The 22966-nt window shown below is 35.2% G+C and overlaps 1 protein-coding gene and 1 long non-coding RNA gene across 3 annotated transcripts; one reads left to right on the forward strand and one right to left on the reverse strand.

The window, feature by feature from the left end:
- Positions 1–3624: 3624 nt before the first annotated feature.
- On the reverse strand, positions 3625–22861 carry LOC135693518 (superkiller complex protein 2-like). Of its 2 annotated transcripts, none has more exons than XM_065212034.2 (25): positions 22706–22861; positions 20117–20229; positions 19469–19575; positions 19176–19293; positions 18520–18634; positions 17709–17780; positions 17252–17314; positions 16016–16224; positions 14287–14409; positions 13811–13956; positions 12213–12359; positions 11791–11875; positions 10964–11070; positions 10532–10772; positions 9702–9914; positions 8746–8856; positions 8088–8318; positions 7645–7920; positions 7097–7506; positions 6652–6862; positions 6056–6166; positions 5076–5252; positions 4793–4834; positions 4221–4401; positions 3625–3901 (listed from the first exon to the last, which is right to left on the reverse strand). In XM_065212034.2, exons 1-25 carry the CDS (start codon positions 22743–22745, stop codon positions 3741–3743), a joined length of 3810 nt encoding a protein of 1269 aa, XP_065068106.2. In that variant the 5' UTR covers positions 22746–22861; the 3' UTR covers positions 3625–3740. The 2 variants fall into 2 exon arrangements, with proteins under 2 accessions (XP_065068106.2, XP_088967494.1); XM_089111368.1 differs by having other exon boundaries at positions 8746–8852; positions 9698–9914.
- On the forward strand, positions 8312–10744 carry LOC148958969 (uncharacterized). The gene is made up of 2 exons (XR_016144278.1): positions 8312–8852; positions 9698–10744. It is a non-coding gene; the product is annotated as an uncharacterized LOC148958969 (long non-coding RNA).
- Positions 22862–22966: the final 105 nt, after the last annotated feature.

Genomic DNA, 22966 nt, shown 5'->3' on the forward strand with positions numbered 1-22966 from the left:
CTCAGAATTGATTCAAATCATTAAAAAGTGAGAGGAAAGAGAGGATACGATGAGGTAAAATGTTGGTAATGCTTAGAAAAATACTTAACAGGGGGCTCAGAAAATGAGAAATATATAAATGAACAATTGATGACAATGAGTAATTGAAGAAGAAAACATACTGATCTTAGGAGATCAGAGATATGATCCCAGATCTCCTTCTACGGAAAGCTATACGCAAAACCAGACACTCTTTCAGTGCTCACCCTTTCCCCAGTCTTTTGCCAAACTCTCAAACACTATCCTACAACTATTCCTTCCTCCCTAGATCTTGTTAACTTTGGAATATTCTGCTCTTTTCCTGATTCCCAGACTCTTATAACCTGGCTTGGCTTTATTCAAAACAAAAATAAACATGCTTGGATTTTCCTAGCTTTCTTTAAAATTTCTTCTCCCTTTCTCTTATTAGGGCTTTTAGGAGCCTTGCTCTAACATTACTTGCTAAATAAAAGAGAGACTGGTTGGCATGTACAAGTAAGGTATCACTATTCACATACCAATTTATGAGCATTGTATGAAGGTACAGATGAATTTAATATAAATTTTCAATTTGTGTCAAAGTTCAGCATTGAGTCTGTTTCTTTTCATAATAGTGTTTGATGTGGTCAGTGAAGATTTGAGGGAAGAAGAGTCGTGGGAACTTCTGTTGGGAGACAATCTAGTTTTGATGGCAGAGAGTGAAGCAGAGTTGCAGCATAAACAGCAACAAGTGACACAAAATAATGATGAAAGAAGAGCTGAAGGTGGGTAACAAAAGTCTATATCAGTATCAGAATCTAAAATACCTTGGTTTAACATTGTGTTTAGACTGAGGAGCAGAAAAAGTGAGCGCCACATTGATGACCACTGGGAACAAATGGAGATAACTGTCTAGCATTATAAACAACAACTTAATGACCAAGAAGCTTACTGTGAAGCTTTATCTCAGTATTTTGCGTGGTTTAAAAAACCCATACATTGATAAAGGGGATTGAAAAGATGCTGGAAAAGACGAAAATGAGAATGCTCAAGTGTATTATGGGAGTATTATTGAGAGATTTCTTGAAGAAATGGTGGTGTACTCTGAAAACTCTGAAAAATCTGTAACATTTGAGAAATATGAAAGACACCAGATTATAATAATCTGGATACTTACAGAAGGCAGAGACAGAAGAGCCAGCAAAAAATTGTCAACTTGAAGAGAAAATGCAGTATGATGAAGACCGAATTCTAGATGGACGAATAACAACCAGGAGGACAACAAGGACAACTTGGTCTGACAGCTGAAGTCACAGGAGACCACAAACAATGATGAAGGCAGAATTGGACAGCAGATTCTAATTAATCAGGAAAAGGATGTGAAGAAAAATGTTACCAACACTTAGAAAAAGATTGAATAGAAAGCCCAAAAAAGTAACTGAGCATAAGAAAAATGTTTAATTGTTTAATGAGTAATTACCTCCACTCAACTACGTCTGCCCTCTTACACATGATAGATACAATTTGCACTGACATGGATAATGATACTGGTGCTCTTTATCTAGACCTAAGAAAGGCTTTTGATACAGTGAACCATCCAATCTTGTTATCCAAATTCAAATCCTTAAATCCGTACGTTCACTTGCTACACTGTGACGGATGTTCACTATGAAAGTGAATTTTTTACTTGAATCTTTAAAGAAATTGTTAAGTGTGCTGAAAATATTACCCCACTTCCCTCAAACAGTGCATAAAACAAGGAGCAAGAATTCAACCTCTAAGAAAAGGGTAAACAAGAAAGAAGAAAATGATAGAAAATGATGGATGGATATCCACTGGCCTCATTATAGATGCATGTCAATAAAATAAAGGAGAGGATGTATTTGGAAGAAATACATTACCAATGCTTAGAAATTTTAAAGAAAGAAGCAGAAAAGTAAGAAGAAGAAGAAGAAGAGAAGAAGAATAATTTACAGAAAGTTTCTGAAAAATATTTAAATTTCTGTAATCTAATGTTTGTCAACAAAAACTATCAGTCAGAATAGAGCAAATAATGTTAGTAAGAACGGGTGGGTGAATAGAGAGCAGTTAGATGTTATGAAGTTGCTATAAAACACAATTATATGATGAAAATAAAATGTGGTGATCAACTGATGATGGATGGAACAACTTCACTGCAACACCACCTGTCTCCTTCACAGAAACTTCAGAATGTATAAACATTAATGTTAAGGTATTAATGTGAAGAATCTAATAAATTTTATCGACCCTACCTTACAGTAACGTTGTGCAGTGTCACGATTTAGAGATTTGTTGTTCCACGTGTTCCGCAGCCATCTTCCTTCTCCATCGTTACAACAACAGACGACAGAGCGAGGCTCAAAAGCAACATTTTCACCTTGTTCATTGTGTCGCACACTACATACAAAATCAATGAACCAGGCAGTCCTGGCACTTGATCTTTATTCCTGTAACTGGTAGTATAATCTCTCAATCAAGAGAACATGATCCAGATGGTAAAACTCTACGTCCAGTTTTTGTAACAGGATTTAGAGTCGCAAGACTATTCACCGAATTAAATTCGGTTTTTGGGAACGACACGATATTAACTTAAACTATTTTCTTACAGGAATAGGATTGACCCTTCCTCAACAACTATGCAATAAACATTCAGAAATCAAGCAATCTGCTTCCAATAGAAACAAACAATTTCAAAGATAATTCAATTAAATACGAAACTCTTGGTAACAAAATATCTAGAGGACTATCTGCCAAGACTTTAGTCCACATTTGTATGTTTTTATCAAGGCTGCTAGTGGACGCATTTTCCCCGACAAGCTGCTCAAAAGTCCTTATCCGAGATTAATTTTACGATACTCAAGATGGCCATGCAGTTTTGAGAATGAGAAAAGCTCCTTGAGTAGAGGTTGAAGAATTTCCATTGCAACACATTTTTTAAAACGTCTATTAATGTTGTTTCCATGCAGATCCCTCTCCAAACATATAGATTAAGAGCTGAAAAACCTGTCTGTACGTGAATACTGACTGCATCTGAGGAGGAAACCTTCCGTCAAAATACTCACAATTTTTTTAGACTTAAACATTAAAAAATTGACCTTTCGGGCGAAATACTAACTAAACTTTTTCATCCACTTTCCTTTTTGATTTGCCAAGGACATGTGACTCTTTATAAAATCAACACATCGATACAAAGGAAGTGAAAATAAGAGCTATCTTAATCAAGTACTATGGAGTTAAATATGAAGTATGGCATCAGTTTTTTTAGCTATGTAGAAAAGGCATGAATGCAATAGATTGAAGTTTCAACAAATTACAAAAATGGCTTCCAGTTGCTACCTTGAGGTAAAATGTTTGTGTGCCACGCCTATAAAAACCAAAAGGTGTCGCATTCATAGAGACTGATAATTTTGCTACTACTACACAAAAATGTTTTGAAAAAGGGGGGTTTCTTCCCGCATGTCTGCCATCAGATTTAGAAGAGTACTTTAACTATCCTATTATCCATTTATGAGACAGCGTTCTTAACCCCATACCCCCATAGCAAAGCCATTGACCAGGATGTGTTTTTTTCAAAAAACCAAGATGAGAAAATAAATAGATTATCACATAAACGCCCGTCCAGAATATTTTAAGATTTCGAGGCTTATCTTCAAAATAACGATTTCGTGAATATATTCATATCTAGCTACAATTCAGTTTAAGAAATCCTAGGCATTTAAAAATCAACTAGTATAAAGACTTCCGGTAAATACAATGTCTCTTTTGATAAGACTTGAGCCCTGTTCCATCTTGTCTACCAACACCGGATCACCGATTATACGTGCTGCAGCCTTAACGTCACGACAGATCTCATCAAGTCGTTGGATACAGCGAACAATTATACCTAAAAGACAATCAGAGTTAGCAATGAAATAAAATGTCAAACATGGGCGTATGCTAAACGTTTAGGAGGCTTAGTATGGATCCCTCACCGAATAATATTGCTACATGGAGATAGAAATGTTCGAACGGAGCCTTATATTCGAAAAAGTTCGTTTTGTTAGGAGGGACTGCAGCCCTCAAAGCACCTATCTCTCCAACGCCTATGATTAAAAAGTTATAGTTTAAAAAGATACAGCTTATTTACTAAGAGAAAAACCAGAAGGCGGCATTTACACATGTGTGAAAGGCTTTTAAAAGAATCAAAAACGAGTATTACAAACCTTCGGGAATATCAGTGAGTTCTGTTATCTCTTTGAAGGGTATCCCCCTTGCCCATTCATAAACAACTTGTACCAATCCAAAGCGAAACGACTCTACATATTCTTCCTCTGTTAAGGACATCCCACAGTCCTTTTGGATCTGAGCAAGAGCCTTTGCACATTTCTTGATCACTTGCACACCCTAAAATCAATGTGTTCTTATAGCAGAAGATATAAAGCGGATTTGGGACACGGAGGTAGCAAATAAAATCACTAGAGCACATCAGTAGGCAAAAACCCCAGAGCTGCAGCGTGATTTGGAAAACTGGATTATTAAGTAATCGAGTTCAAACAGCATATGACTTGAGGCAAGTCCGAGGAACCAACTCCATATTCAGGTCTACGGAATAGTCAACTCAGGTACTTTCTTCGAGAAAAACAAAGCACATCTCCCAGGAAATTAAATCATGTTTTGAAAAGTGTTTGTTAAGTGTATTTTATGATAATGGTTCTGATGGAGACAAGAGTAGGAGTTAGTACCATTGAAGATTACGATACGATACGTTGAGGATAATCAAGGTTACTATACGTACCTCTTTTAGGGTTTCTGTCAGTTCTGGTTCACTGGACTTTTTCTAAGAATACAAGAGGGTCAATGAGAGGCGGTAAATCTACCAGATACTTAAAGGGGAAATTATGGGCATTTGGAAAGAACACATAGTGAAATCTCAATAGTACGGTCACATATGAGACCATATGAATGCTTCTAAGTACATATCATGGAAAGCAGGAGAAAAAATTGTCTCACTCTAGCTGGACTGATAAAATGACGTGGAACAAGACATAAAATTGATACAAAGAAAAACAACAACATACCACTTCACAAACAAAGCAAGATAGCAGAGCGACGATTTCAGTTGGCTTGTGGTGAGTCAACTGATTATCAAACACCAGTTCTGTTATCATTAATTCATTGTTGCTGATTCCACGAGCTACGCGCCCTTTCAACTTCAGAATCTGGTCCTTATTAATGTATCGCAGTGTCTTGAGAACCTGAAAACAGAGTTTCACAAAGTTTTCTACTCGCACGAGAGCTATTATACATTAATAAATGTCGAGGTGATGTCCAATTACGTCAAGGTGAGTGAACTGAGACTGGACATAAGAAATAGCAGTGGAGAAACGATATGGAGACAAAAAACGAAAAAGAGAAGCGACTAAAAGTGAGAGCCAAAAGCACAAGCCAATTAAGTTGAGAAATAGGAAAAGAAATATAACGAAGATGATACAGAAAATGGAAAGGACTAAAAATCGGGAAGAAAAGATGTGAAAGCAAAGATGGAAGTGAAAAAAAAGAAATTAGGATATGTAAAGAAGAAAAAATGATAAGGCAAAAGAAGAAATAAGCAACGAAAATAGGGTACTGTTTTGTAAAAGGCATTTTAATCATTGCCCTAACTATACGAAAAACAACAAAAGTTCCCAACTGCATTGCTTTAGGTAAATTCAAGTTAATTAAAGTAATTTTTGATCATGTTTCCAAAAGGACGTCAAACCTCACGTCACTCTTTCGAGCCCTTTAGAATGTGGGTTGGAAAACTACCTACAAACTAATCTCCGTTTATGGAAGCTACGTAACTGTAAGAAAAGCCTGCCTAGCATTTTAACTGTAATGTACTTTGGCTACATTTTGTAAATTTTATCTTCAAAAGTATTCTCCTAAACCAGCCAGGTGTGTGTTATAGAATTTTCAGCACTAAAACCAAATCTAACTATGCCCAAATATATACAAAGAGTTTACAGGAGCACAGTTAAATGAAAATTGATCGAGAAGAGATTTACCAGGCGGCTCTTACCTCTATTCTTTGTTGATATTCTGGTAATAGCTCTAGACTTTCATTCGAGAGGAGGTACTTAACTCGCTGGAGTTCATCCTTTAATTCCATTTTATTCCTTACTTGAGAAAACTAAATAAGACAGAAGTGTCATATTAGTTTCAACAATCACGTTATATTTAGAAGAGCAAGATTAACCAAAACAATGAATTAAGTTTTGAATATATTAGCCGATTGCTACCTAATTTTTAAAGTTAAAAGTTTAAAGTTTAAAAATTAAAGGTTCATATTTTTAAAGAAAAACAGAGGGAATAAGTAACAAGCCTAAGAGGAAAAATATTTATTTATGCAATATATATATATGCAGTATTTTTCAGTAAAGAAAAAGGAAACGATTGCAATTCTTTTTAAGAAAAAATTCTAATGTAACTACCAACACTTTTGTTTTGTACAATTATGCTCCTTAATAACCGAAATTGTGGAGCGTTTCAAAAATGTATGCAGAAGTAATGTTTCCTAACACAATAATTCAATTTCCACCTCTCCACTTTCCACATTGATACAATAAGGAAATGCACTTAATTCAAAATCTTGCAATATTTTGATAATATACTTACATGTTCTAAAAACTGAGGACATTGAATGCATTGACAAGAATTAATGATCTCCTCTATTTGCTTAATCCGCTTCACTTTTTCAACAACGTCCAAATACTTCATGTTAAAATCTTTTATGGCATCCATAAAGGTAATTCCTCCAGGATTTGAATCGGTCATCCGCAGAAGCTCTTGACCAGCAGTTACTGTCGTTTCAGATGGAGGATCATCCCTAAGAAATACAAACGAGTTAATGCAGCTCGTGCTCATAACATCTCTTTTGACAGTTGATCATAAAGATTGCAAAAAAAATATTTCATTTTACAATAGTCGCGATCAAGTTTGGATACACAGAGACAGAATCAACGCTGATGTACCAGCCAATAAAATACATTAAGCAAAAAAAATGAATACAAAAACGCTTAAAGAGAGGATTCCGCAAAATTGTGTCAGAGGCCAGGCCTACCTGAATCTTGGTATCTGTCTTTTTTTGTGGTCTTCCATAATTCGTGTTGGGTCGGTTTTAATTTGTTTTGTGGTGATATACGCTATATCACTTCCACGGACTTCTTCAACAATTTGACAGGCAGCACCAACTGGTATCGAAAGCTGTCTCGATATCACAGGGTTCTTCACTGCATCTGCAGCGGTAGGCCTGAGATCGTCCTGAGTATCTGTTTTTTCATTTTCCATTGAAGTCAACACAAGAACAGTAAACAGTTTGTCAAGAGGATCTTTTGAGATCTCCAGGCGCTGCTTTAAATTACCTTGTTGTAACAAAACTGCCAGTGAGTTATGAAAGCGATTGTTTGCGATGACTAAAACGCGTCCTGGGGTCAATGCACGCATTCCCGCTTGTGATGTCAAGATAAAACTCTGAAAAACAAAACTCTACCGTATCAAGCTTCTAAATGTTGTTAAATTGATCAAAGTAAAAGAATTTCAACAAGCCGGTAGGAGGCTATCATTACATACAAAAAGTTTCAGGTAAAAGACTCAAGTCAGTCGTAGTACCTGTAACTGCCTCTTCATTTTATGAAATTCTTTCCAATCGAAGTAGTACTGCTTCAAATCCGTGGCACAAATTGGGCATTCGAGTTCAATGTGATTATTGATCTGCTGTTCTAGAGCCTCTCTCCTTTTAGTGAACTCAGGTGTCTCTTTCTGGTGGGAAAATTCTGCAAAGCTTCGTTTCATCATGTCCTCCATGGTGAGTTGCTCGACTTGAAGAAGGTTCAGTATCATAGAGTACGTTAGTCGGAAACGTGACTGAAGAAGGGTGGCTTTTCCCTGAAAATATTAGAATCACTTTAGCTAGCTCAAAAGTCAATGAATCAGTATCAGTTCCTATACACATATCAATAGCAAAAGAGTTTTAAATTTTTGTCATCAAATCAAATCATTCAAAAGAAAAATTGATTGGTGTAAAATTGTCTACTTCCTAAGATTGTACCTACCATCATCATCTTATGTAAATCAGCCATTTCCGGTACATCGTTTTTACACAAGATTATAACTAAGCCAGTAGAGTCCAGGCCCCTTCTTCCAGCGCGTCCAGCCATTTGGGTATATTCGCTTGGCAGCAAATCTCTAAAGCCCTGTCCATCATGTTTTCGTATTGAATCGAAGATAACCGTCCTTGCAGGCATGTTCACACCCATGGCAAATGTCTCCGTGGCAAAAAGCAACTATAAAAAATCATTGAGAAGATTCTGCATTGGAAATAAAATATTGAATGAAATACTCCTCTATTGACTAAAAAATAAAAGTTTTCCCAAGAATGTTGCCGTCTATTGCAAATGTATCAGTGAAATTAAGTAATCATAACAGAATGTTTGTTGAGAAAAAGTTTAATAGAAAAATACAAAAGTAAGGCTCAATGACATTTGAAGTGATAAAAAAATAATGCAATAATAAGTCGAAATCCTACTTGTTTTCTAGTTATCAAGTCTATTAAATTATATTTACTTCTCATATATAGATACATATGCACTGATAGGCAGTATTGTTCATATTAAACCGCTACTTGAATTAAATCATCAAAGGAAAAGCATCCTGCTAGGGCCGATTGCAGCTCAGCTGCTCTGCTATCAAAACCACAAAATAGAACACTACCTTGACAAGACCTTTTTGAAAAAGCATCTCAACCATTTCTTTTAGAATCGGTAATATTCCACTGTGGTGCACACCAATCCCTCGATTCAAAAGACTCCCCATCCAAAGTACCTGAAGGAACAAATGTTTGCACAATCATTCATTGTCAATGATCCAACCGTTATATAAAATTAGGCATGGAAGAAATGATAACAACTACGAGCATGTCGTAAAACGTGTTCATATCCCAAAGTTTAAGCCTGCAGGAACATGTTTTTCCGTGCAATGGAAAACACGATAGTTCACGATTTAAAAGAGAGAGAAGACAATTATTATGAGAAAGAAGAAACTCAAAGCAGTAAACTCATGAAAACGCAATAGAATCTAGATATTAAAAACTTGAAATGAAATAAAAAATTTTAGAAGGTGAGATCGTTAAACAGAGGTTTCGTTAAACAGAGACCCCTCGCTGAACAGACTGAAATGATGAGATGTTCAGTTCATTAGACAAGGAAGCTCATCAGTTCCTCGTATCAGGAACCACCTTTATTAACGGTGATGCACAAATGGCTACAAAAAAGCCTGACGATCTTTAAAGTTTTGTAAAAAAGTAACTTATGGTAACTATATATAAAAACACAGCAAACATGACCATTCGAATGTCTTGTTTTAGGTATTCAATATCCAATGATATTTCTGTTTCCTGGCTTTTGACACTCAAGGGGGGAGGGGAGGGGGGCAGTCGTCATAGCTCGAGCCACCACAAGCAAAAACCAATCAGGAAAAACAAAGATAATACATGTCAGGGAAACTCGGGTAAGATATTGCAGCCACAGGACACTCTTTGTCAATCGTACATCCTCGTATCAATGTCTACTTATAGCAAAACTTAAACTAGCTAGAATCGTTTCCTTTACTTTCAACAAAGATCAGAAAACCCCTTCCTTGATCAGTGTTTGTTAAATTGCTTCAGGTACCTGTGGTAATTGCTTATCTGAGCCCTTCAATCTGCTGATACATTTCTTGACGAAAACGTGAATGTTGCTTTTTTCGACGTTCGTAGTGAGGTCAACCGAAGTCAGCTGGTTGGCGTTATTGTCACATTGTTTCCTGGAAAATGTGAAAGCGACAACCGGAAGCTGGCTTTTCTTCTTTAACATGTCGAGGACAGCTTGCCACACACTGCGGTCCTAATAAATGTAAAGAAGAAAACAAAACGTACAAAAATCTTCGAAATATTTAAGAGATAATATTTAAAGACAGAGATATTCCTAGGTTGCAAACTCTTTGCTGAAATTTCGTGGCAGCTAGAACTCTGAAATCACACGAAATGACATAATAGGTGCCAGGCAAGTTTCATTCTTGTCCACTTACCATACATCATTGTAGAAGAATGTATTAAAATCATGTACGTTAAATTCATCAGGTAAACACTGGGACTACCATTACGTCATTAAAGGTCAATTAAATCTGTTACATAAATAGCAGTTATACTTTGCTTCATATAAGTTCCAAAAATATATCTTTTCTCTTAAACAGTGATAATATATTCAACAAGGGATTCAAGAAAGAAAATTTAGGAGGTTCTAATGCACTATCTAAACTACGTTACGTTTCTGGAATAGCTCCCCACCGATTGCACTTTTTTAGATTTCAGTTTAAAGGATATACTAATAACAAAAAATAAAAGTAAAAAGTACTTTTTAAAACACGCAGTTAAGAATCATTTAAAGGATTAGTTGTAAAATGAAAAATCCACTTTGACAAAGATCTAATGACGTTATTTGCGAAGAAAATAGCATTTCACCTGTTTCGGATTCCCCATTTTGCCACCCTTAGGCCCATATGCCTCCTTGCCTTTCTTTGCGCGGCTTTTTAGAGCATCTCCTGCGGCTTGATAGCCTCGCTTCTCAAATTTTCCATGTGAATCAACCAGCAAAAATAGCTCATTCATTGTCTTCGTGCTGTTGCCAGTGAAAAGGTGATGTTCCAAAGGCACTGGCCTTTTGTAAGTACTTATGACGTAGATTTTCTTTCGCTTGGTCCTCCTTAATAAGCAATAGAAAAACAGTGTCACTTGAAAGAAAATCATTATCAATAAAGGGCTGGTTAATTGACTTCCAAAGCAAATGGCAGCAATTGGTTTTGAAATCACAAGAGGCTTTCATGCTGATTAATTTCTTGGAAATCTGAAGGGGTATAAATATTTCTTGGAAAAACAAGCTCGAAATATACATACCCTATCCAATCAGCGAATTCATACGTATTCGGCACAGTTGCAGACAACAACACGATGCCAACGTGATCAGGAAGCATAATCAGCACTTCTTCCCATACAACACCACGCTATGAAAATACGTAAAAATACTTACTCATAAAAAAACGTTAACTATTGGTAAGAGACTGCAATCTAAGTGTTAAAACACTTCAAAAAAGGTAGGACATTGCCTTTCCTATTCTAGTGAAAAAAATGGACGTGACGTATTGAGTGTGCAGAGAACTTGTACGAGGTACCTCATGGAGATTTTGAAGATTAAAAGTTTTATAAGACACTTGAATAAAAAATTAATTGCTTGATATTACGACCATTCGCTTAAGATCAGAATTGCATTCATTTAGAGCTGGGGCTATTGGATAAGTTTATTCTGCAACAACATGATATCACAAGCAATTCTTTATCTGACAAATAATTTTAAATTAGGGTGCTGTAATAAAATTTAAAAATAGAATGGACAAGTAGAAACATATCACAGCATTTTGAGAGTACTCTTTCGTCTGACACTCCTCAGAGCATACAATGTCAGATACTGACCACAAGGTAAGTGAAAATCCATCACCCACCAGGCCTGGATAAAAATTCAAGCATAACTAGTTCGTGTTATTGTAAATTTATTCCGTATCACAGCCTTATTCGGCCGTGGTATAATATCAGTTAAACATTTTTTAGCGGATCTCAGACTTGCAACAAGTCGATATTTAAGCAATCTAAGAAATTTCTAATATCAGCTGACAGAAATCAGGCTTTTGAACGAGACTTTCTATATACTGTGGACACACTCTACTTACCGATGCATCGTTTATGTAATGAACTTCATCAAATATCACCCACTCTATATCTCTTATCACGTCAGATCCGTTATATAACATGGATCTAAAATATTAGCATACAAAAAATCTTTTCAAGGGAAGAGTTCTAGGATTCATAAAGTTTGAATAAAAACGCAACAGGTATGTTTTGATGAAGTGAGAAGCTTCTAAGCAAAAATTGTCAAAACAGAAAGCAAAACGTTATAAAACTTTCAAACGAATCTTTCAAAAAACTTTTAAAGGCTTTCCAGCATAGCGTCATAAGGCAGCTATTTCAGAAGCAGAGCACTCATAGGCATATTCAAATATTGTCTTAGGGAAATACTTTATATTTTGATGAGAAAAAACAGATTACTTGTTCTGCCTAACCAGCAAAATCAGCTAGACAAGTAGCCTCATACCTGAGAATTTCAGTGGTCATAACGAGGCAGGAAGCATCGGGTCGTATTTGCACATCGCCCGTCAAAATACCAACATCTGAGAAAGTGTTCTTGAAGTCTCTAAACTTTTGATTCGATAATGCTTTGATTGGAGATGTATATATTGCTCTAAAAAAAAGATAAAATAAATAATCTAACAGATTTTGATACGTCTACATACTATTCCAATTTTGCATCCCTAGAAACTAAAAAATTTACAAGGAAACGCTCAAGCAAAGGTCTAAAATTTACGAAAAATATATTTGAATTAATTGTCAGATTGTGTCTGCAAAAAATTATGGGCAAACCACGACTGGTGTAGCCTACAAGTGTAGCCATTGTTTTTGGCAAAGGGCGCCCTTTGCAAGAAATTTTATAAAGAATCATTGCAACATAAGAACCTCTGTAGGAACCAAAACGATGAGTTAAGAAACGCCATGGTTACTCTGGTGCAGAGTGTTTTTGTAAAGAAGTTTTAAACCCCCAAGGTAGGCTGTGTCAAGGGCAAGAAGCCCACATCTAATATCATCTTGTAAGGGGAGCAATGTAAAATCCATATTGGCCTTTTATGGATGAAATATTTTCCATAAATAAATGCCCATATTACTAAAGGAACTCCCAATTCAAAACAGCGGAGTCACATTACAAAGTATATGGATTTTATACCGTATCATACAGATGTAGCCAAATATAGAACTCAGTTTCAAACGAGATAAAGTACTCCCCTACTTTACAAATATTCAAGAAAAAAATCTCAGAATTTACATCGTTTAATTGTACTTGTAATCTTTGCAAGGAATACGTTAGCAAAATCGGTTACATTTGATTTACATTATATTCAGCGTTGGTAATTTAAATTAGTTGGCTTCAATTAGCTTGAGTATGCATAGCTAGAAATTATACCAATTTTGAATAAAGAAAGAAAAAAATCTGAGTACATAAGGCAACTTAGAATTAAGGACTCTATTCCAAAAAATAGAGAAAAAGTCTCAAACCGTTTTGTTTATAGGTTTTTGGATACAGAAAGAAAAAGACGAGATTTGAGGTGGCAAGACGGAGAGAATGGTTCTACTTGATTTTAATGATCCTTTTCCCCATTATCACTAACTCAACACAAGTTTGCTTAAAATAGTTTGATGGTTAGAACAAGGCAGTTTTAAGCTACAAATCCAAGTTTCATGCTTACTCCGATTTTGAGGCACAAAATGTAGATCTAAGTCTCCATATATTGACAACTTTACACAGTAAACTTTTATTATGAAGAAAAGGCTTATTCAAATCTAGAGTTATTCAATTGGAGAGAAATAGAAAAGGAAGCTCGATTTGAATCGATTTGAAAAAGACTGACTATCAATGAAAAATACATGTTGAAGACATACGAACCTTGCTTTTGAGAGAACTTTCTGGATCTCGTTTCTGAATTTTTATAGCAATGCGATTCTTAATTGTGGAGATATTTAAAAACCTTAAGTTAAGACACACTTTGACCTACATCAGAAATATACAGAGAAAAAACAACAATGTAATATCAGCAGATAAGCAAAACATCAGGATTAAATCCCTTCATATACAATGCTTACTTGGTCATGTGTCTTTGTGCCAATGCAATGGCATACTCTGCAACTACTGTCTTTCCTGCTGACGTATGTGCAGCAACAAAGACACATTCGTGATGTTCTAAGTGAAGTACTGCCTGCTTCTGGAAATTATCCAGTTCGAAGGGAAACTAGAAAAACAAATGCTATTCTGCAATCACATTCGACAACCTGAGAAAAAATTCACCTCTAATTTTCTTTCTAGTCTTGTTTATTTTAATAAAGAAAAAAGCCGAATAACTCTAGTTGCAATAGTTTTTCTAGAAAATCTACATATGTAGATATAGCTTGAAAAGCAAAATATAAATATCACCCTATTCACCCAACTAACTCATGTTTACCTTAGCTGTAAACTAAAATGTGGTCTCTAATCATTTAGGAAACATCTTGTGTAGAATAAAAATGATAAAAGACTTTCATTATGCAAAATGAATTCAAAAGGAAATTGAACAATTTAGTACTTTATGGGCCATATCTGGGACAAGCCTGTGAAAATCGTCCACACTGTGTTCTGTATTCTCAATCATAGCCCATTCTTCCTTATTTTTCTCTGATTCTGGAGGCTTTTTGACGATCTCTGAAACCTATTCAAAAAGATATTAAAGATATAAAAAAATTTTAAATAAACCAGCTTATAAATCTGCAGTAGCAGAATGCATTACTTTTAGCAGCTCTTGAAATCCTCAGTAACCATTTTCAGATGAGAAAAATGCAATTAAATTCCACTATTCAGTTTACATTTCGAACAAAAGATAGCGAGCTCAGGAATATTATCCTATTTTTAACTTTAAGCAAAAGATATATAACCTAAGTTTTTTATGATAATCATGTAGGATCTTAACCTTTACATCTTTTTACTTTGTTAGCAGTTCCTTTCATACAGGACCCTTATCGATAGCAGTACTTCATTGTACTGAAAAGCCTATCCTGTATAAATTTATATAATTTTTAATTTTTTTGCGGTACAGAACTTGAAAATGGCTTTCAAAAAAGCAAACATTTCTCAACATACTTATAGCTTTTTCGTCTGACATTCCTCAGAGCATAAATCGTCAGAATAAGACCCCCGAAAAAACATCATAGAAAATATATACCCAGTTGTGGATCGAAAAAGGCCAATTGAAAAAAACAAGCACATGACCGGCATAGTTGTTTAATCAGTGCTGCGTACCTATAAAGAAATTACCACTCGAGTCCAAAAGAGAAAAACAACTCCTTCTGTCTACACAAGGGCGGCTTTTTCGTTTGTATGTATATCGATTCCAATTATCTGAAACATACCGTCATTATAGAGTTTTGCACAACCTTGGCAGTGTTGAGTTGTTCGATTTTCAAAAACTGGTAACTTTTCGTGTTGGATAATAATAATAATTGGAATCTATTGGTAATTTTTCTTTAGGCTCGCAGCACTGATTAGTCAACTATACCGGTTTTGTGCTTGCGTTTTTCTGATTGGCCTATTTCGATCTACGACTGGGTACATATTTTCCATCGTGTTCTTTCCGACCCTTATTCTGAAGTTTTTTACTCTAGGAAGTGTCAGACGAAAAAGCTTTTAGTATGTTTGCTTTCTTCAAAGCCATATGTATAATTATCATATGATAATTATTATTATTTTATTATTGTTTGTGATTAACTCATCTTTGGCTTATGCTGGATGGGCTGCAGGAATGATTGAAGTATCACAAATAATCCACCATAAAAGCTAAATGCTGTCACTATTCATAAACACCCCCTCGTTTAATCATGCTTGGCATTAGACAGCACCCACTGTAGGGTGATGGTCTAAATTCAGACTTTCAATAAGTAGGCGTTTTTCGAAAAACAATTCTTTTATCCTCTATTAAAATTTTCTGGCAAAAAATAAACTCATTTCTTTGGTTCAGTGGCGTAACGCAGTTTAGGATACTTTAGTTCGATAACTAAGGGTCTCCGACCAAAAGGCGCCCTAACCTTTTACATCCATGTTTTCAAGACTTCACTCGTGTTCAAATCAATTTCAAAAATTCATTTACTATAGCAAATAACTTAGCTTCACTCTAGTAAATGTGAAGAACTATCGTTTTTAAATCTGCTTTCATGTTTGTCATGATTATCTCCATTACACCACTGCTATGCAGCAAGAAATTAAATAGTTAAGTTGTAATTCAAACTACGTAGAAATCTCAACAAAAGATACGTCGATACGACCTGCAATACGTCTTCATCCAAGTTTGCAGTATCATCCAGTTTTTGCTCTCCTACAGTTTGTCCTAATTCTTGCTGATTGCTCTCTTCCTTTTGATCACTACTATCAGCCTCGTTTACATCTAAGTCTCCAAGGACTAGTTCACCGGAGAAAATTTCATTGATATTGAAGACATTAGTGGCCAAGATAGTATCTTCGGATGAAGGTGAATCTAAAAAAGCATGGAATAAAACTTTATAGAAAATAAACCCAATAGAGTATGCTAAAATGGACTTCATAAAGTAACACTGAACCATCCATTCTAAACTACGCATGCTTGCTGTCCATCTGTGGTTCAAAAGGCTAGAATACCGATGCATGTTATAAACAATACTTCCGTTCTGCCAGCAGTTTTGCTCATAAGCCAGCAGTTTTGCTGCAATACAGCTTAAAGGTAGCAGATATTTGCCTATTGCCGATCTGTAGTACACTTCGTATCGTATACATAGGCAGAACCTCGCGTTGAAGTTTTGTAAATCTGCATATGGCAAACATGTGACCCAGCTCTATACTTGCTGCCTTTTCACTTGGACTTGGTTAGGCACACCAGACCTACTAGATTATCAATTATTCAACAATACTCAATCGAATGCGTTAAAAGTTTATTTCGACCCCTGTCTGCATTGAAATTCCATACCCCGAATATGACGTCAATCAATTTGTCACATTATAAGTAACGGTAAAATAGACTATGATTTAAATGTTTCTGCTACATTTGGCCCATAATTATCTAAAATATCCTGTCTGATTTAAGAGCTTTGGACAAAGAAATCAAATTGATTTGTTCAGTCGTGCAATAAAAAGCAATCTATTAAGCAAGTCAGTGAAAAAAACTGGAGAAAATATGTCATATGTTTAAGAAAAATGAGAGCCGAATTTCCGATAATTTCCAATTGTCTTCTGCAGACAAATAGAAAGCAGTCACGTAGCAATGTTTGTTGCAATCCGGTTTCCAAACTCAAACTCTATCATATGAAATTAAAAAATTTGGCAGAATATAGATCACAGCATATTTAATAAACAGATTTCAATTAGAATCAAATTGGAAACATGCCTTGTTTTACATTTCATTTGCGTATGACCTATAAATCTAACAAAAACTTTATGTTGTTTATGTCTTGAGGCTCAGAAAAATGCATGATACGGATGTAAAAAATCGAAATCTGGTCAAAATATAATCAGACACAAAGTAGACGAACCTGCTTTTTGCGTAAAATCAAACTTGATTGGCTCTACAAAGCCTGGGGGTAAATCAAGGAGATCTACAACAGAAAAATGAAGATAGTTAAAGATAAAAAAAACCAAGTTATAGCAAATAAAAATGGTGGTTACTTCCTGTTTGAATGTTATATCTAAAAAAGCTAATCTTGAATATCGGAATCATAAAAAATCACCTAGCAGATAGCTGTGATATCCAAAAAAGCCTAAATTCACAACTAAATTGCCAACTCATTAACTGCCCAAGGGAAGGGGAATCTACTGTAGGTTTTTCCTTCTTCAAAATATGAGCGCATATTTAAATACATTATCAAATTATGATTGCAAACAAAGGCCTAGTGGTAGTAAAATTGTCATTTCAAGAAATTTAACTTTTCTGAAGGGTCTGGTGTTGTCATGAGGTAGAGAAAATAGGTTAGTTTCACCACAGGTGTTTACCTCCTTCTAGGCCAATCTCATCTTCTTTGATGTCAGGCATATTTCTGGCCATTGTTTCAAAAGTAAAGCCACCTGTGAATCGCAACAAAAAAAGAAAAATCATATCTTAACAAAAAGGAGTCTAAAAACAACGAAAGTAGACGCCAGAGAACGTATAGTGGAATCTTGGGTGTGTTTGAACAATTGGAACATCTCAATCATTACATGACAAGAATTAGGACTCAATTTTAATTTTTGAGACAATGTACACTCTTTTTTTAAGAACGATTTTGTAAGAACACGAGGCACAAATTGGTCAAAAGTTAAGAACAAACAAAGAATAAGGCGAGACTGAGCTACTGTAAAATGCAATTTTGAACAACCTTTTATTTCAAAACGAGGATTTTTAGCCATGTCTGGGTGCTTTGTAGGTGAATTGTCAAACTTGTCGGCAAATGAAGGCTGTCTCATTTACTTAGTTGGCAAATGAAAAGCTAGCAATCGCACTGCTTACACTCTATCAATTTAAGAACAAATTAAGAACAATCCTGCCTCAGATTTTCGAAAAAATTAAGAACAGTCAGCCTGCAACTTAAATTGACTGGTTCTTATAAACAGGGTTGTATTGTATTATATCATATTTCATTTTCATCCCGCAAAGCGAACAATTCTTGATTGGTTGTTGGCAAGATCCCCTTCTTGGGAATCCTCCAGGAAATCTACCAATCACGTTGCTAGAATCAAGAACTGACAACCAATCAAGATTTACCCGCTATGCTTTTTGACCCACCACAAGAACTACAGCTGCAAACTATACAGCTACAAACTTTACCTGGCATAAATGGGTAATTTGATGGCTCGCCTTTGACTGACCCTGATAGAGCCCCTGGCTGTCGATGGAATGACATTGAATTTCTGGCTGTAAGTCCAACATCTAATAGAGAAATCTAGGAAAACAATTGATAATTGAAAAGCCCTATCAAGGCAACTATCAATGAAGAAACAAGAGCTACTTACATTATCTAGGCGATCAAAATAAAAACAACATAGGAATGAATCTAACATCAAAAAATACTTTCACAGATAAATGAGGCTTGACCAAGTTGTCAAAATAACAAACAACGACAGGGTCTCTGGTTTGCTATATTAAAGGAAATGTTTCAAAACGTTTGCTTTTTCAGAGCCATTCTTAAATTTTGTACCACAAGAAGACAAGAAATCCATTTAAGTATTGCAATAAAAAACTTTGTTGTCTACTGATTCAAATAAAGTAAATAGGATGCAAAGACTTCAATTTTAATGGAGTTTAAATTTGACCTCTACAGAACAAAAAGAAAAAGTCCCCTATTTCAATTGATGTTCTTCCAATACTCAATATTTGGGTCTAGACAATTATCTTTTATCACCCTTTGTCTTGAAGATAACATATATTGACCTCTGCTCTTCCTATCTGCCCTGACACCCCTGGGAACATATGAAAATTAAAACCTCTTTGTATCCTTTGCAAGCTCCTGTTTTTACGTCTCTCTCCATCTCCAGAGAGTAACTATTTTGTGTTGCTTCATGTCTGAATAGTGTCTCTGGGTCTCTTTCTCTCTCCCAGAACCTGCAGTAAAAGTGGGTTATTTTTTTTATTTTTCAATTAAACCCAACCAATTCTTGAAATCACATCATAAAAAAATTTCAGAAGATGTGTCTTACAATTAATTATTTAGACACATTTCGGAAATTATCTAGACACATTTATTCAAATATTAGAAACAAGTTAAAAAACAACCTACCTCTGAGATTTTTGGTAATCATGTATTTGCAGTTTTTCTGGATGAAGCAGAAAATCTTCCAGTTCATCTTTTGTATCTGGGAAAAGCTCAGGCAAACTAGCAGGCAGCTGTAAAATTGACTTTTTGAGTTTAGTTTTATCTTAAGAAATAAACTGTATCATTAACAATCACAACAGCAAAGAATTCTCAAAATTCTCCCATCCTCAGATTTCATGGTGTTATATTTTTTCAGGACAAGTTGATAAAGGTTTGTTGTAAACTTCTATGCTCCCTGTGTTATTGCTGTGGATATTTTCACTGTCTTAAACTTTTACACGAATAACAAAAAAGAATTGAAAAGTGATAACCAGTTGTCAGCTAAGCTATCCAGCCTTCTTAGATAATTGACAAGAGGGAGAATTGAAAAGCAGCACAAACAAATGTAATCCATGAAGACTTTGCAAGAAACCAGTAAACATGAACAAGATATGGTTTTATGCTACCTATAACATTTCACTACTGCAAACATGCTGGCAGAGTATGGTTCAATACATGATGACTTAATATTGTTAGAGGACTTCTTTGCTCTAACCAAATCCTGTCAAAACAAGGAGGATGATCACACCTGACATGAAATAATATCAACAAATTCAAAAAAGGTTTCCTCACAGTGCACGGTGGGTTTAGTCCATCTCTTCTCTTTGCAACCACCTCTAGATCCCCATCAACTCCAAACTCAAGAATATCAAAGTCAAGTTCCTCTTGTAACACATCATAATTTGCTAAAAAGAAATATGAACATTTGTTCTAAGACAACAAGAAAAAGTGCAAAGAAAATGTGTCACCCTTGGGAGACTGGCCTTGAAAGGCTTGAAGCTGGGTATAAAAAATGAATGTTTGAATGGCAAAATTTTTTTAAGGGTAGATTATAAATAAAAGTGACCTTAAACTTCTCTTGGGTGATATTGAGATTGAATTAGACATCAGTTAATATTTTCTATGTGATCTAACAGCAGATTCAAGTTTAGAAGATGAGGAGGTCTCTACTTTCTTGCGTGATTTTCTGCTAAACTGTTATTTGAATACTATAATGAATCACAAAAAGAAGACAAAAAATTCATGAATGATTCAACTTGATGAAAACACTTATATTTTCCTTAAACCATCGAGGGGCCCCATCAAGGAAATCACTGGAGAATTGAAAGTGTGCATTTAAGGAGAGGGTAGCCATTAATATGTTCCTTCTGTCTTGTAGACAGGCTGTTTTAACAGTTTTTTCCACGCTTTTAGCATTTTTGGAAAATCTATCAATATATAACATCGGAAACCCTTGATCAGCTCAGGTTGTCATAGCATACTGGCGGTAGAAGCTTGTGGCATTTTTTCATGCATTTCATGAAAAAACTGATCTGCTCCCAAAATAAAATGATTATTAAACAACCAAAAAATATGTTTCCAAGAGGAAACAAGAATTAAAGGTAGCTTTAATGAATAGCTATGTTTCTGTTTTTCAAATTGGACAGTACCAAAGAACAAAGAAAAAGATTGAACCAAAGCCAGAAACCAGGGAGACAAATGCATGTTGAAGAGGAGCTTGTTGATTTGGAGGATTCAGATTCACAGTTGAATGAAAAAAGTGTGTACAAAAACTTGCTGTTTCACTGCTTTGTACCTCATTTAATACAGTTGTCCAAAAGTACAAAACAATAGTACAAAAGGCAATAATTTGTTAACTGATAATTCTGAAAAACATGATCACACTAATTAACTCTAATACTAAACAACATTAGAGATTGCATAAGAGTGTCAATTTCTGCTGAATGAGCAAACACACTTCTTTGCAAGAATCATGTCTTGATAATTTTTCTTAAATTTTTGGGCAGTTTTTATTTCAGGGGAAAGGTGACTTGTTGTTTGACCCCCTTGGAAACTTAGTGATCTGATCCCATTGCTAGCCCTGGTAATTGAAAGCTAGACATGGCTTTGTTATCTTGTGTTATTATCTTGTATCTAGTATGTGTTATTTTCAACAATTGAATTCTTAGCCATAATTGTAAAAGTAGAGGCCATACACAGGTAAAAAGAAACATACAACAAAAGTAATGGAAAAGTAGGTACCTTAACACTAAGTATTACAAATATTGAAAGAAGTTCAAGTTCACCAAATGAATAATATGGAGTTCTGGAGCAAGAGAAAAACAGAAATTGAACATGTGATTCAAAAGAATTAAAGCTACCTTATCTTAAGATCATACTTCCAAGGACTTAGCTGCTAAAAGTTACCCTTTTGGAAAGTAACTGAATCTCAAAACAGCATTTCTCCTATAAATAACTTCAATTAGGGGGCTTCAATTAGGGAATGTTTCCACCTCATAAAAAAGAGGATGTTGACTGTTTGCACCAGGGTTCACACCTGTTCTGCTGATTACTTCTGAAGTTGAGTTTGAATTAAATTATCTGTCTGTTTGGGTGGCCATTCATACATGTATGGTTAGGCCATTCATACATCATACATGTATCGTATATTATTATTTCATAACACTCTTTGTTTGCATTTGATCAAATTTTCATACTGTGTTGAAGTCTGAACCAAAAGTGAACATAACTGAACTAAAACCTCTGGGGCACTGATGAGGGGTGTTTCAGCATAAACCACAAAAGAAAATTCCAGAAAGATATAGTAATAGAAATGAATCAACAAATGCTGTCAATACTTTAAGTTGTCTAGAACAATTAGGCATTTTCACTAGTACATTAACTCTGTTCAAATAAGCACTAAACACAATTGATCTCATTTGAATAACCTTGAAAAAAATAGGTCAACACTTTCAGCTTTAAACTAAATGGGTCAGGGAGCACTCTTGTGTCGCACATGCCAGTCTCAGGGAGTTTGTTGATTAAACTAGCGAATCATCTGTCATCAAGGTTCAGTCTTCGGAGAGTGCTCTCCTCTGTCCGATAGGCCATCCAGTAAATCATTGCTGATTACCAATATTCTAAAAACATTACCTCAAAATTTCTTATGGTGGCGAAATAGTAACCCACTAAAGCGAATTTGCAACACATTTAAATAAGTTCATTGGGTCAGGATAATGTATTTGTCCTGAGGGGGTGTGGAGCCTATTATTCAACAAAACAGCGTTTTGAAAAGGTCACACTATGTATATGCCATACCATTAAATTTTCTTTGAAAACTTAAACGCTTTTAAAAAGAAACGTTCAAGTAATCAAATTGCAATAATAAAATAAATAACTTACCAATTTTGTAATTTGCCAAACTCTCAAAATCTTCGGCCATAACTGCAAAGTCTCGTTGACACAATCAGCCTCGTTTACAAAACATTCTGAGAACAGGAATGATGCAACTTGCCAACAAAGCATTACGTCATTGACAAATAAATAAAATTGCACCACAGAGAGGAAATTTTTCCCGATAAATAGACAAAAGTTGACAAAGTATTGAAGAGTTGTCAAAGCGTTTCTGCTGATAAGTTTGAAAGAACCATATACTGCATCGAT

The sequence above is a fragment of the Rhopilema esculentum genome, chromosome 11 (assembly GCF_057945365.1).
Source record: "Rhopilema esculentum isolate cy_ngs chromosome 11, ASM5794536v1, whole genome shotgun sequence".
In the NCBI taxonomy this organism is placed as follows: domain Eukaryota; kingdom Metazoa; phylum Cnidaria; class Scyphozoa; order Rhizostomeae; family Rhizostomatidae; genus Rhopilema; species Rhopilema esculentum.